Here is a 14,714-nt window from a genome sequence, read left to right as displayed (position 1 = left end):
TCTCTGCCTTTGAAGAGACGCTACTGTTTGTTTAAACCTCTATATAACTGGCCTGCAGACCATTTTATACAGACAATTATTGCAATCATTATAGTGTTATAACTGATAATGCGAGTTTCCTCTTTCTCTGTACAAAAAGGAGGCGGTGGCAGTGTGGAGGGTTAGTTGCATAATTAACCCAACCCAGTAACAATCGCTCAGGTTGCAGGTACATAGATTGTAGTCCATTAGCTGGAAAATCTTTGTGCAGGGTGCAGCTGGGCGTGGTATTGTTACGCACGTCACATAGCGGTTTTAGATTGGCTAGTCCTTCGGTCATGAGTTTGGTGAGAAGGTCTGGGGTCTGACGCCGCGATCATGACATGTGTGGTCCCCGAAACTTGTTGCCTGTCCTTTGCCCTGTAAAGTAGACATTTTGTGTGCTGGTATATGAACAAGGCTAATGCCTTTGTTCATAGCCCTGGAGACACATGTTTGTTAGATAGAATTTTATAACAAAATTATTTCCTAAGAACATACAATATGTATATATGAAAATTTAAGCTGATCTAGTAACAGTACAGCTCTTTAAATGACACTGCAAGAGCCATCTAAACATTCAAAATGTTAACATATTAAACATTTATTTGAAGATAAATCGCAAAGCTCTGCCAATAGTTCTGAACACCAAAGTAATGAAAATCATTATTTATAAGTAATCTAATTAGTACTTTAGAAGTTTAAAGCAAATGAAATTAATAACTCTTACTGAGGAACCTCAGTAAAATTGTTACACGGTGTTGATTTGGAGACTCTTCACCTGAGGAGCCAAGGTTAACTATACTAATTATACCTATTAGTCATCGGTGGGGAACCTAACCAGAAGAAAAGTGAACAATGTTTGATTAGGTGCATGTTGGGTTGTGTTTAAAAGCTGTGAATGAAGCACACTTCATTTTAAGAAGTCACTTATTAGAAGCAATGCATATGTACTAATTAATTATTTGTGCTCTGAGCCAAACTTCAGCTAATCCCGTACTTACAGCCAAATCTTGAATTAGTGCCTCCTCAAAGGAATTTTCCTCTGTTTCTATCCAAAATCTCTGATAACCATGGAGGAAGAGGTTAATACAACGGTGCCTGGCAGGGGGTGAAAGTGGGATCAAGAGGGGTACAAAAGAACATAAAAAAATGTTCAGGTGACTCATGATTAGTAGGGTTTGGAATCTTGTACAATTTAGGAGCTCCTGATTGGTCAGCACGTCTTTCAGATTAAAAAGCCCTACTAGTGGTTTATGTTTTATCAGTGGGCTATATATGTCTAAGTGCTCTATGTCTCATTCTTGCTTTTAGCAGAGCTAAATCTATGGTATTTATGAAAAAAATATAATGGTGCATAAACACCTGCAACAATAGCAACAGCATGTTGCAGTTGTATATAGAAATCACACTCGTAATAACCTTTAGAAACTCAGTTTTCAGCTAATGGAGCAGGTATTTGGAACCTGTCTATAATAAATCTAGAAAACTGACCAATCAGAATATCTTGGCAAAATTGCACAAGCCAATGAAAACATCACATCATGGCTGGGGTGGAGTACTTGTGTGCACAAGGACAGGCGTAGCCACAAGTTACATTACCGTTAACACGAGTATTAGACTGTCATAGTCTGAGTTCTCATGTACTTTTTCCAGCCATATACGTTGGTAGGAGCTCAGGAAGAAATTGTTAATTTTGTGTCTGAAGAAAAGCATATAGGTTTTTATTCAAGCGCCAGCAACACAAGGAAAAGTTTACAAATATTAAATGACTTTCTAAAAAAGACGTAAAACAAAAAAACAAGAAGGAAAATTGGCATTGAACATGATTTGAACAAACTGCATTCTTATCCTATAGTTATAGAGGATAAGAATATTCTGATGCAAAGAAACAAACAGAAGGTAAATTACATTTGGGTGCAATTAATGCGTAAACAGCATTGCACATGCATATCATGTAGCACTGATCTATCCAATTATAGGCCAGACTGCCCCTCTGCCAAGAACACCATTGACAGGGGGCTTATCCTGTGCCAGTTCACAAGGACTGTGAGGCCACTGTACTGTTGTGCCTTCTTTGGAGATTCCATGTCCTTTTTTTTGTTTACCTTAAACTTACTTTGAAATTCATCTTTGCATAAAAGTATTTATTAGATATACTAGCCAATAGTGTTCATCCAAAATGTATTTTTACTGAACTAAATAGCCTATCTGCATTGGCCTCAATGAGGAAAATCCTTAAAAAATGCTGCAATTCACAGTGAAGTCATAGTGCAGATATATTATATGATCAGTAGCTAAAGCTGCCAACTTAGAAATAGATCCCAAATCCTTTGACAATGGGTGGCATTAAATTGAGCCTGAGCTGCTTTGCTTTGCATTTACACCTGTTTCAAATAATTCACAGTACTAAAAAGTGTATAGAGAACATACACGGTAAGGTGTATTTTCTTAAAGGTCCTTTTTTTTCTTTTAGAGAGAGCCAGGCATTGGTTGCAACAAGATGTCAGCACAAAGTAACAGACAGATTTAATAAACTGTTATTTACTAAGGAAAAATGTTTCATCATGATAGCTAGGATAAGAGAAAAGCTTGAAGCTTACAACACTATATATTGCCAAATGACAAAGAAATGTTATCAGCAGTAATAAGTTTAGAGAAAAGCACACCAGTAATAGCACTGACTCCAGCTGACAAAAATCTCTTGTAAGACTTGATAGATTACCAGTATGTGGCCTGTATTGCTAATCATTTTAATCATGTGTGCATTGTGCATTTCTGTTCTAATGCTTAAGATATATAATAGTATACTGCATTGTCACAAAGAATGTGTATATGCAAGTTATTTATGGTAGTTCTGAGTACACCTTACAGTTAATACAGTATAATTATAGATAGTATAATAATAGAAAAGGATCAGTATTACACTATATGCACAGTCTGCAATAGAGTACAAGCAAACAACTGATAATAACACCATGCTAAAAACCCTCATATAGCTTTATTTGGGACACACTGATCTCTCCCTTCTATATGCATGTGCAACTCAATTTATGCATGAATTCAAAACTTGGCATACATGACACATGCATACCTTATACATGGATTCATGTATACCTTTCATGCATATATCCAACTGATGCATGTCAAGCTCTGTTGGAAAACTTTAGTCATTGCCACATACTGAGTGTATTCTCTTCTTTGCCTGTCATTAGCACTTAGCTAGGAAATTGTCAGTGTATACATTAAAAACACATAGACCTGCATATAAACTAAATGCTTGCCTAAATATTATCACAATAAAATGTTGTTAGTAATGCAGTTTAATTGCAACCACTCTTTAAAAGCATAAAAGAGTGGCCAAGCTGTGTAAGACTGTTGAAATCTTTTTTAACAATACAACAGTGAAAGACCTTATAGGGTACCATTGGGAATCTATTAGTAGTTTTGACATTGCTGTAAAAGATGTTACTTGACAGATTGATATAATTATAACTAGGAAAGAAATTTAGTATTTTACCACCTAACTTAACAGTCATCCACAGCATGTTTACAAATCGCTCATGATGTAAACATGAGGGAAATGATAGCTTTAGGCAAAGAGCAAGTTCACAACAATGCAAATTGCAAAGTCAACGCAATACAGCATAGGAATAAAGCACAGAGAGCTGCACGTTGGGTTATTCTGCAGCAAAGATCACTCACAAAAAGGACATCCAGAGCCCCTAGTAGCTTCAGGCTCAACAGTAATGACAAAGAAAAAATAGGACACATCTCTTGAGCCTAACCTTGGCAGATTGTACAAAGGAGCCATGCGAAAACAGGCCACAACAGCTCGCTTCCTTTGCTTCGACAGGAGCTTGTGCCAGACAGCTTTCTTAGATCTCAAGGGCTGCTCCACCTGTGGTCAACGTGTCAAGATAAAAAGTCAGAGTCATTAAAATGGGGCACAATAAAAGGGTGATTCCATAAAAAGACAACTCAGTGAATGATAAATTAATTTACATTAAGCTTTCCCTACAAGAAGACAGTGAGTGGCACAGAAAATAAAAGCATAATCCAGTAATAGGTGAGCACTGCATTTTTAAATGCTTTTGTGTATTTTAAAAATTGTAAGAAATACAAATGACTTAGTTTGTCTAACAGATTGCCCTAAGAGGTTAGGGATTTCTACCTGTTCAAGATGGAAGACAGCTGCAGATATTTTCTGAACACGGTCTACTGCTTTCTCTGGATCCGTCTCATCACTTTTTAGAATATCCTTGTAGAGATTCAGCTGCCATTTCACTGCAGGGTCTTCAGACTGGCAGCAAGAGAAAGACAAGGTCAGTGTTCAAGGGGTGGAGGACAAGTGGAGACTGAGTAGCACAGAAGCTTATCTTAAATACAAATTTGCTAACATCAATTAGCTTTAAATGAACGAAATCAAGGATAATTTGTACTGCGCCAGCATGGAACGGCAAATTAATTGGGCCCAGGTGTGTGTCAAAAAGGCATTTCAAATAAAAGCTGGTAAAGTGAGCAACCCTCCAACACTAGTCGCTACAGGTCGCTGTTAAAAAAAATTATTATGTACATGAATGATTACTAAGTGTTTAATCATTTCTCCTGTTCTTTCAAGTGGAGCCTTGTTAAATTCTGCTAGACATGATAACATAGATCAATGTCCAACTGACTAATGCAGCAAACAAAATACTGAAATCTGGGCAAAATGGTTGGAATTCAGTACAGTCACATAGGTCAAATAGGCTAATTTGACAAAAGAATAACATTTTTTCAAACACATAATATTTAACTTTTATCTGATATGTAATATAATGTACATACAGTACCCACATTATATCATAACCCCAAAAATAAATGATCTCTCATCCTGTATATTGCTTTTTTATAAGCATGTACCTTCTCCTGCAGGTGGAGGTTGCTGCGTAGGTGTTCTTTTACTTCTTCATCTGTGTCTTTCTGTAAAAAGTATAGCAGCAGATGACAATGTTTGAATAGCTTTATCATTTAAGTTGTTTATACTTATACAAGGGGCGTTCCTGTCAAACCGGAACTTTTGAGTTTATATAATAAAAGAACACATTTCAAGGATTGGAAACTGCATTTATTTTTTGGCGTACTCCCCTGCTACATTTATATACTTATCTCAGTGTATAACTAATGCCTGGAAACCCCCGGCATAGAAAGATTTGTCACCACGCCTGAACTATCCTAGGACAGCATGCTTCACTTCATCATCAGTGCTGAAATGGTGACCATGGAAAGATTCATCTCTTGTGCAATTTCACGACAGGTTATGCATCGATTATCCAGGATCAGGTGTTCCACGCACTGAATGTTTACAGGAATTACTGCTGTGGGCTGGAAACCACCACGGCCAGGATCGTCACTGATGGACGTACGGCCATCTTTGAAATGTTTACAAAATTCAAATGTCTTACTGCGGCTGAGCATCTCATCATCATACTGTGCTTCTGTAGATATCCATGAGTTTTATGCCTTCATTCACAAGAAACTTCATCATCACACGCTGTTCCATGCACGCCCTAACGGTGTTGTCTGCCATCTTGATTAGCCCGCAAAATGTGCGCCAGCTTTAAGTAATAGGACACACTTGCCACTTACTACTGCATGTAATACCACCATGCTAGCATCCCTTTTTATACCTATAAAATGAAAAGTCCCGGTTTGATACGCCCCTCATATATTGATTACTTTGTTTTTCTATACAGATACTAGTGTTCTGTTTTATTTTCCTGGGCTGGCTGCACTTAAAGCGGTGTTCCAGTGAAAATAAAGAAAAATAAAAGTCAGCAGCTACAAAAACTGTAGCTGCTGACTTTTAAAAAACAGACACTTACCTGCCCCCCCCCCCCCCGCAGCCCCTTTCACCTGTTGCCCTGTGTTCCCGGCGCCAGCATCTTCAGTGTGGGCCCACGGTTGTGACAGCTTGTGGCTTCACAGCTGGGTGCTCACTGTGCATGCCTGGGTACCACATATTTTGAATGTTTCCGTAGTCTTCTGGGATCTGTCACGTGTCCCAGAAGACTATGGGGAGGGAGGGCAACTTATGCTTTTAATTGCCTAGGCAATCGCAGCGGATGTGGGAGTGGGTACCTATCAATTTTGGGTACCCGCTTTCCCCCCCACTCCCCAAAGGTGCCAATCCTTAACAGGGAACCGGGGACCCAAAACACACAGCCAAGGCAACAAAGGAGTGGCTCAAGAAGAAGCACATTAAGGTCCTGGAGTGGCCTAGCCAGTCTCCAGACGTTAATCCGATTGAAAATCTGTGGAGAGAGCTGAAAGTTCGAGTTGCCAAATGTCAGCCACCAAACCTTAAAAATTTGGAGGCATCTGCTGGGAGGAGTGGGCCAAAATCCCTCCTGAGATGTGTGCAAACCTGGTGGCCAACTACAGGAAACGTTTGACCTCTGTGATTGCCAACAAGGGAGTTGCCACCAAATACTAAGTCATGTTTTGTGAAGGGGATCAAATACTTATTTCCCTCATGAACATGCAAATCAGTTCATACATTGTTAGACGTGCATTTCTTTTGAATTTTTTGTTGCTATTCTGTCTCTCAGTGTTACAATACACCTACCATTCGATTTTTAGACTGAACATTTTTTTGTGAGTGGGCAAACATTCAAAATCAGCAGGGGATCAAATACTTATTTCCTTCACTGTAGGTCATCAGTATAGTGTACAGAGGAGGTCTCTTGCTAGAATTATTGCTCTCATCCTGGCGTGTGAGGTGATATGTAATATGTGTATCGCAATCAACGTTTTCATGCACAGGTGCACCAGCGTTTGCTTTTACGTTTGTACGCGAGTATATGTGGGGGTGGGGGGGGCTCAATTTTTTTTGGGGGGGAGGCTTTGTGCTTTGTAACTTTCATTTTTTTTTTTTTTATGTACTTTATTTGTTTTCATTTTTTGTTTCATTTACTTCATTTTTTTTCATCACATAGGGAACAAAGTCCCCTATGTGATGATTTTTGGTGACAGGTTCTCTTTATTGACATATCCAAGGTCTAAAAAGACCCTGCATCTCTCCCTTATGCTCCACTGAATGTAATGCAGTGCACATCGCACTGCATTACATTCTTTCCCTGCCTTTATGGCCGGGAATCTGCCAATGGGGTCCTGGAAGTGACATCATAACAACACTTCTGAATCAGGACAAGAAGGGGAGGGGACATGTCCACTCTCCTTCCTCTTCTCTAGGCGGTGAAGAGGGCCTGCAGATTGGCAAGCGTAACTCGGGAGAAACCACGGAACGGCGGGAAATTTAAAAATGTGAAAAAGTGACATTCACTAAATACACTAAAATCACATAGTAAAACATTACTGTATCAAAGCATTTCACATACATTTTGCCCCGAGTGCTTTGTCCTGGGCCCTGCCTGCGTTTTTACTGTTCTTTCTGCCTGGAAACTGAGAAATGTCCATGGCATCCAAAAAGCGTCCCTTTAGGTCAAAAGTGGTGTTAGACCAGCTAGAGAGCAGCGATAGTAAATTAGAAATACTTGCAGAATTGATTGATGATTCCTGGGGAAATTCGTCATCAGACACTGAAAACGATTTTGCGACTTTGCTCAGTGATGTGTGAACTTGGCGCTATATTTCAAATTTCAGTGTTTTTGGTTTGATTATATTATTGAATTAAATTTATTATTATTATATTCTTATTTTTTATGATTATTTATTAAATTATAATTTATGATTTCGTGTTTCAAATTTTAACATACCCGGGATGTTTACTAGACTCTTGTTCGGACAGATTTCAGTGAGTTATTCCTAAAAATTACAGGCCTACAATAAAAAAAATACATATTTCCATGCAAAAAAATGTACCGCGTTGAGCACAGAAATACTGACATAATTAGGCCACTAGGGAGGCTATGGGCAAGTATACCTGTAGCATGAATATATATTTAATAACTACCAAAGTAACATGTATAAAACACAGTGATACAGTGCTGCCCCTGAACAGTCAAATTATCTTCATGGAAACAGCATACTGATAATCTCCAACGTATGTTGTACACAGATGTCTGACATAAGTGTCTAATAGTGATTCTTCAGTCCATCATGAATGCTAATGTCAGACTCATCCAACTTACCAACCATTCAGTGTCTGCTACCCTCTCTGCCAATCCCTCCACTAGCTTCTGCTCACCCAACAAATTCAATTCAAAATGCTAACAAGAACTTACAAAGCCATTCACAACTTGGCCCCCAACTAGATCACTAACTTAGTCTCAAAATATCAACCTAATTGTTCTCTTAAGTCCTCCCAAGACCTCCTGCTCTCTAGCTCCCTTGTCAATTCCTCTCATGCTCACCTCCAGGGTTTCCCATCCTATGGAACTCCCTACCCCAATCTGTTTGACAGTCTCCTACTCTGTCCACTGTTTGATGATCCCTGAAACCCCTTCACTTCAGCGGCCTATCCTGCCCCCACCTAACAACTGTACTTGTATTTTCTCCATACGCTCATCCCCTATAGTTATTACCTTTTGTATCTCTTGACCCTCCCTCTTAGATTGAGCAGGCCCTCTCATTCCTACTGTATTCATTTGTATTAGTGCTTATGTTAATACAAAAATTTAGCTAAAAGAATGCTTCAGTCTAGAGTGTCACCCTTAAGACAAGGCATAAAAAAGGGTTATATTTAAAATCATAAAGTCAATCCACTGTACAATATATTGGTTTCAGTAAAAGATCCAATAATATATATATATATATATATATATATATATATATATGTATATATAAATATGTGTATATATACACATACTGTATATATGATTATATAATAATGTATATAAGAAATACGATAGAATAGAATAGTATCTCTGAAAGGCACTAAAATTTAGCATAAGTATCCAATTACAGAGTACTGTGGTAGAGTACAAATAAAACACAATGTATGCTCACAGTGAAGATAATGTAGCTGAACAGGAGGTTACATCTACATATCAGAAAGCCAAAATATTTGCTATAATATATCACTCTCTTACTAAATGGCATACAGAATTTATGCATGCTCCATCTGTAGTCACCCTTAACAGTTTATGTTAAAGTAAGTGTACAGGCTTCAAAAGTATTATTGCATAGGTTATGTGAAGAAAATTTGAATGCTAAAAACATGGTAAAATCCCTCTGATCTGAAAAGACATATGCAGACATACAGTATGTGTAAACTTATGACAAATATCTCCCCGAGGGGAAGTGCGCATTTGTAGTAACAGAGTCTTCATAGACAGGTATCTAAAAAAGGTATACAGAGTATACACAGGAAATGTGAAATCTCACAAGAAATCTCAATATTGTGGCAGTATACTTACTCAAGTGAATGAAATAGATGATCCATAAAGGTATAATCCTTTTAGGGCAATCATCCCAGAATACCTTACACTTGAAGTTCAGGGGCTGCATTGTATAATTGAGACCTTATGCATGCTATTATGTTATTTATTATATGTATTTTCAGGCTATAGATATACTTGCCCTAAAAGTAGTATTACATTGAAAACCATAAATGTAATCTATTGCAGCTTACCAATCATTAGATGTGGTGGCTGATCCATTTTCTTTTCTTAGGTTTTTTTTCCCTCTGTTTCCCTGTGTTTTCACATGGTGATACATTGAAACCAAACTCCAGCTTATTCTTTATAAGCAGTTACAGCAACCAGTTTTTACCTTTTGGGATAAAGGTTTTTCATAAATAAAATCTGATAATTGTGGGCACCTCTGCTAGTGTTAAATGGTTTGTCTCATCTCTGTAACTGATACATTCTGCTGGAGAGCTTGTTCTTTTGAAATACAGACCAGAGGCGGACTGACCATTTGGAAACTCTGGCACTGCCCGAGGGCCCAGGGTCAGTAGGGGGCCCCATGAGATGCCCCTGGTACCTTTTTCATAGGCTTTTTTGAGTTTGGGCAAGGAAACAGGGGCCCCATGATCCCCTAGTACCCGGGGGCCTCATGAGTTGTCAGTCCGCCCCTGATACAGACTTATTGGCTGGATCACCAGAGGAAAATAGGAGAAATAAACCATAAAATGGAAAATAAATGCAGCCATCACTCCTAAAAATGGATAAACTGTGTGTAGCAGCCAAGTTTCCTATGCCATTTCGTCATAAGAAGGTATAACACAGTGACCTCCCCTCCTCCTTCTTTCAGTTTATGCAATACACAAACTGCAACCAACAAACCACTCCTCAGATGCTTAATTGGCTTCTGTCAACACCCCTTTGACACCACAGAAAAGGAGAATGCCAGGACATATTGACAGCTCTCATTTTAACATCTAACCAAGGAACACCTAACAGGACTTGACCTAACAGGACCGTTTTTGGCTTATTCATTGGACTCTGCAAACCAGGACATAGTTAAGTATTCTTTGTTTTCAATGGCTTTTTATTTCTCTGTTGTCTCTTTATTTCTTTGTAACACTCTTTTTCTGTAAATAATTTATTTGCACCACTTTGACCTTATTAAAGAATCCCTGTGGTCCCACAAGCTGAAAAATCTTTGTGCAGGGTGCAGCTGAGAGTGGCATTGCTACCTAAGTGACACCACAGTATGAGAATGGTCAGTCCTATGTCACGAGTTGGTGAGAAGGGCAGGGGTCGGGTACTGCATTCATCACAGTTAGCTGTTGGATTTAATACCACTTTAAAAATGGTAATATATTTCGCTGCAGTTGACAGCTGTGTCAGAAGTCCCAAAGGATCTTCTTAACCACTTTCTTGAGGTTCCAGGGTTTTCATATATCATGAGGTTTTTTTTTCTTTGGGGAGATTTTCTCTGACATGACGGTGAGGGACAAGAAGTAAAACAAATTCATCCTACTGGGGAAACAGACAGCTGTAAAACAGAGCTTCTAACCCTTACCAATTCCACCCAAGCCAGAAAAAAAGGCTTTCAATGGAGTTCTTTAAATCCACCTTATCAAAACCTGTTTGGTTATGCTTTCTTATAACTCTTATAAACCATGATGCACATTAATGGCACAGATGTTGGATAATAAACCTAAAATAGTTTTATGTAGTTTGGAATAAATGGCTTTATAATATGACCCTGCAATTGATGTAAGCCAGAATCTCTAGGTGCTCAGTTAGCTGGGGACATAAAGGAATAATTAACATGGCCCCACCCACTATGCTATTTGGCCTTTAAATCCACCTTTCCACAACCTCTTTTATTCACATAAAAAAAAAATCTGGTCATCTACCCACTTATCAATGTTTGTTTGTTTTTCCATTGAAAGGTAGAGACAGAACCATTTATTTGACTTTGAACATTTTACTGGTTTATGTATTGACATCGATCATGAATCAGGTAGCTGTCAAACTAACAAAAAGGGTATAATCTTTTCCCATTTCTTTTCAACCGCTACATTCAAAAAGAACAGTGCATGCACATTATGCAAGAAGAATTTAACCACAGACACAGACTAATCCCAACATAAAGATAGAAATGCAAATGTGATATTTGTAGGCTGTGCACATTCTGAATGATAACAGCATTTATTTGCAGCTATCAGCAATTCAGGATGAAGATAATTTGTGCATAAATGGATGCAGAGGGATGTACATCTTTTTCTCACACACATTTACCAGCCAAAATCCTTAGATCACCATTCCAGGAATATTAGAAAAACAGCAATCTCTATGATGCTGCTGTACTTACAAGGCTATATCGGATCTTTGCAAGGGAAATGAGTTCCTGATCCCCCGGGGTGCACATGTTCAGCCCAATGGGTAGCATCTTTTTCAAGGCAGCCACAATCAGGGATGTCTGTATGGAGTAAAGATCTCCTCTGCGCTTTGTTCTCTTCCTCTCCTGATCTTGCCCTCCAGACTAGAATAGTGACACCATGAAGGAATGGTTAGGGACCAGATAATGCATAGCTATAGGGCTAAAAGGGACTGCATGTCTTTTGTATTACACTTACTCACACAAAGCATTTCCACAGCAATCAATATTATCTTGCATAATGTAATCCTAAACACCTTTTACAGATAAAAAACAACAGTCTGAGGATAATTTGGAAAACTGATACAAAGAAAAGCGGCCAAAAGAAACTATTCATATGTGTTATTTAATAAATGCAGTTCTAAAAACAAAGCCACACAAGGTATTCCTGGTGGATAGAACACCCTTTCCTATGCACCAGTTTCCCCATTTGCTCCTAAGGAAATATAATGAGCACATGTTTTTTGTGTATAGAGAGCTAGGCAGTAGTATGGAAACAAACTGTTCATCAGTGCTACAAACACCATTAGTTAAAGCATATCTAAACATTTACCAACTGAAAAGAATCCAGAGATATATAACAACTTGCAAAAAAACCTACTTGAAACCTTCAATAAACACCAAATGGAAATTTCTACTCTTAGGTTTCATTTGCTGATAACTGCAGCATGGTCAATATATCTGCAAATTCATATAGTGGAAAACTTACATCCAATATAAACATAATAGCTCCCTTGTACATTATATTTTTTAATATTTGTTCACACATCATGCCCGTTGCACCTAAAGTAATCATGAGAGTGACAGAACAGTGGGAACATTATTGTAATAGGTGTCATTGCGGTTCATGTCTTGTATATCTATGATGTTAGCCAAAGTGTATGAAGTAATGATGCTTGTAAAGGGAAGCCAAGCTCTGTAATGAACAGGATATTAATAACTATGCTAAGCACTTATCTTTGCTTAATCTGGCTTGGTAACTTATCCCTAGCAAAACCCCAGAAACAAAGCAACCCCTTGTTTAAATAAATCTTACTGTTTATTGTAGGTTAATATCTCTAAAAAGTAAGAGACACATTGAAGAACAAAAATAGCACTTGTGTGTGGCCATTTCTCCTCCCCAGTATGCCAAAGCTGAGAAAAAATGTTTTTATGATGCAATACAAACTTACTCTATTTTGCTTTATGGAATCAGTGCAAAAGAAATGTGAGAACAGACACAGACTATTGCATGGTACTATTATGGGCTACAAGTTTGCTCTTTTTCTATTAAAGTGAAAAGGGGTAAACATGCTAATTGGTAAAGATATAACATTTTTTTCTATGTGCTTACTTTAAAACATTATGCTGCTTTCCCACTAAAGTGGAATCCTTCATTAACTGAAAGAAACATCCTGAAGGCTCAGTCTATACAGATGTTCAAAAGGGATTTCAGCATACAATTGCAAGAAAAAGTATGTGAACCCCTTGGGATTACGTGGAGTTTTGCATGAATTGGGCATAAAATGTGCTCTGAACGTCATCTAAGTCAAAACAATAGAAGAACACAGTCTGCTGAACATAATACTACACAAACATTAGATGTTGCCATGGTTTAATTGCACACAACATGTAAACATTCACAGTGCAGGGAGGAAAAAGTATGTGAGGCCCTAGCTTAATGACTTCTCCCAGAGCTAATTGGAGCCAGGAGTGAGCCAACCTTGACTCCAATCAGTGTGATGATATTGGATGTGTTGCTGACAGCTGTCCTGCCCTTAAAAAACACACACCTGTTTTGGGTTTACTGGTTTCAAGAAGCACTGTCTGATGTGAACCATGCCTCGCAGAAAAGAGCTCTCAGAAGACCTACGATCAAGAATTGTTGACTTGCATGAAGCTGGAAAGGGTTACAAAAGTATCTCCAAAAGCCTTGATGTTCATGTGTCCACGGTAAGACAGACTGTCTACAAATTGAGAAAGTTTAGCACTGTTGCTACTCTCCCTAGGCGCGGTCGTCCTGTAAAAATGACTGCAAGAGCACAGCGCAGAATGCTGCATGAGGTAAAGAAGAATCCCAGAGTGTCAGCTAAAGACCTACAGAAATCTCTGGCACATGCTAACATTTTTGTTGACACATCTACAATAAGGAAAACATTAAACAAGAATGGAGTACATGGGAGGACACCACGGAGGAAGCCATTGCTGTCCAAAAAGAAGATTGCAGCACGTTTGAAGTTTGCAAAAGAGCACCTGGATGTTCCACAGCACTACTGGCAAAATATACTGTGGACAGATGAAACCAAGATTGAGTTGTTTGGGAAGAACACACAACACTATGTGTGGAGAAAAAAAGGCACAGCACACCAACATCAAAACCTCATCCCCACTGTGAAACATGGCGGAAGGAGCATCATGGTTTGGGACTGCTTTGCTGCCTCAGGGCCTGGACGGATTGTTGTCATTGATGGGAAAATGAATTCCAGAGTTTATCAAGACATTTTGCAGGAAAACGTACGACCATCTGTCCGCCAACTGAAGCTCCGCAGAGGATGGGTGATGCAACAGGACAATGACCCAAAGCATACAAGTAATTCAACAAAACAATGGCTGCAACAGCACAGAATACGCCTTCTGGAGTGGCCCAGTCAGAGTTCTGACCTCAACCGATTGAAATGCTGTGGCATGACCTTAAGAGAGCGATTCACACCAGACATCCCAAGAATATTGCTACACTGAAACAGTTTTGTGAAGAGGAGTGGTCCAAAATGACTCCAGATCGTTGTACAGGCCTGATCTGCAACTACAGGAAACATTTGGTTGAGGTTATTGCTGCCAAAGGAGGGTCAACCAGTTATTAAGTCCAAAGGTTCACATACTTTTTCCTCCCTGCACTGTGAATGTTTACATGTTATGTGCAATTAAACCATGGCAACATCTAA

At 38.7% G+C, this 14,714-nt stretch overlaps 1 protein-coding gene across 8 annotated transcripts in view; it reads right to left on the bottom strand.

Moving 5' to 3' along the window:
- The window catches only part of RYR3 (ryanodine receptor 3), a 954,561-nt gene that overhangs the window by 255,663 nt on the left and 684,184 nt on the right, over positions 1-14,714 (bottom strand). For 5 of the 8 annotated variants that reach the window (XM_089671311.1, XM_089671314.1, XM_089671313.1 and 2 more), the window contains 5 exons: positions 11,728-11,898; positions 4,921-4,980; positions 4,193-4,321; positions 3,807-3,919; positions 1,621-1,720 (listed from right to left, as the gene is read on the bottom strand). In XM_089671311.1, the coding sequence (XP_089527437.1) occupies positions 1,621-1,720; positions 3,807-3,919; positions 4,193-4,321; positions 4,921-4,980; positions 11,728-11,898 (573 nt within the window). Of the gene's footprint in view, positions 1-1,022; positions 1,120-1,620; positions 1,721-3,806; positions 3,920-4,192; positions 4,322-4,920; positions 4,981-11,727; positions 11,899-14,714 lie in introns of all 8 variants that reach the window. The other 3 variants (XM_089671312.1, XM_089671315.1, XM_089671318.1) reach the window with 1 other exon arrangement.

Source organism: Staurois parvus, unplaced genomic scaffold, assembly GCF_062004578.1.
Source record: "Staurois parvus isolate SC_StPar_1 unplaced genomic scaffold, SC_StPar_1.0 ptg000104l, whole genome shotgun sequence".
NCBI classification, from domain to species: domain Eukaryota; kingdom Metazoa; phylum Chordata; class Amphibia; order Anura; family Ranidae; genus Staurois; species Staurois parvus.
This window is presented reverse-complemented; position numbering and strand designations above follow the sequence as displayed.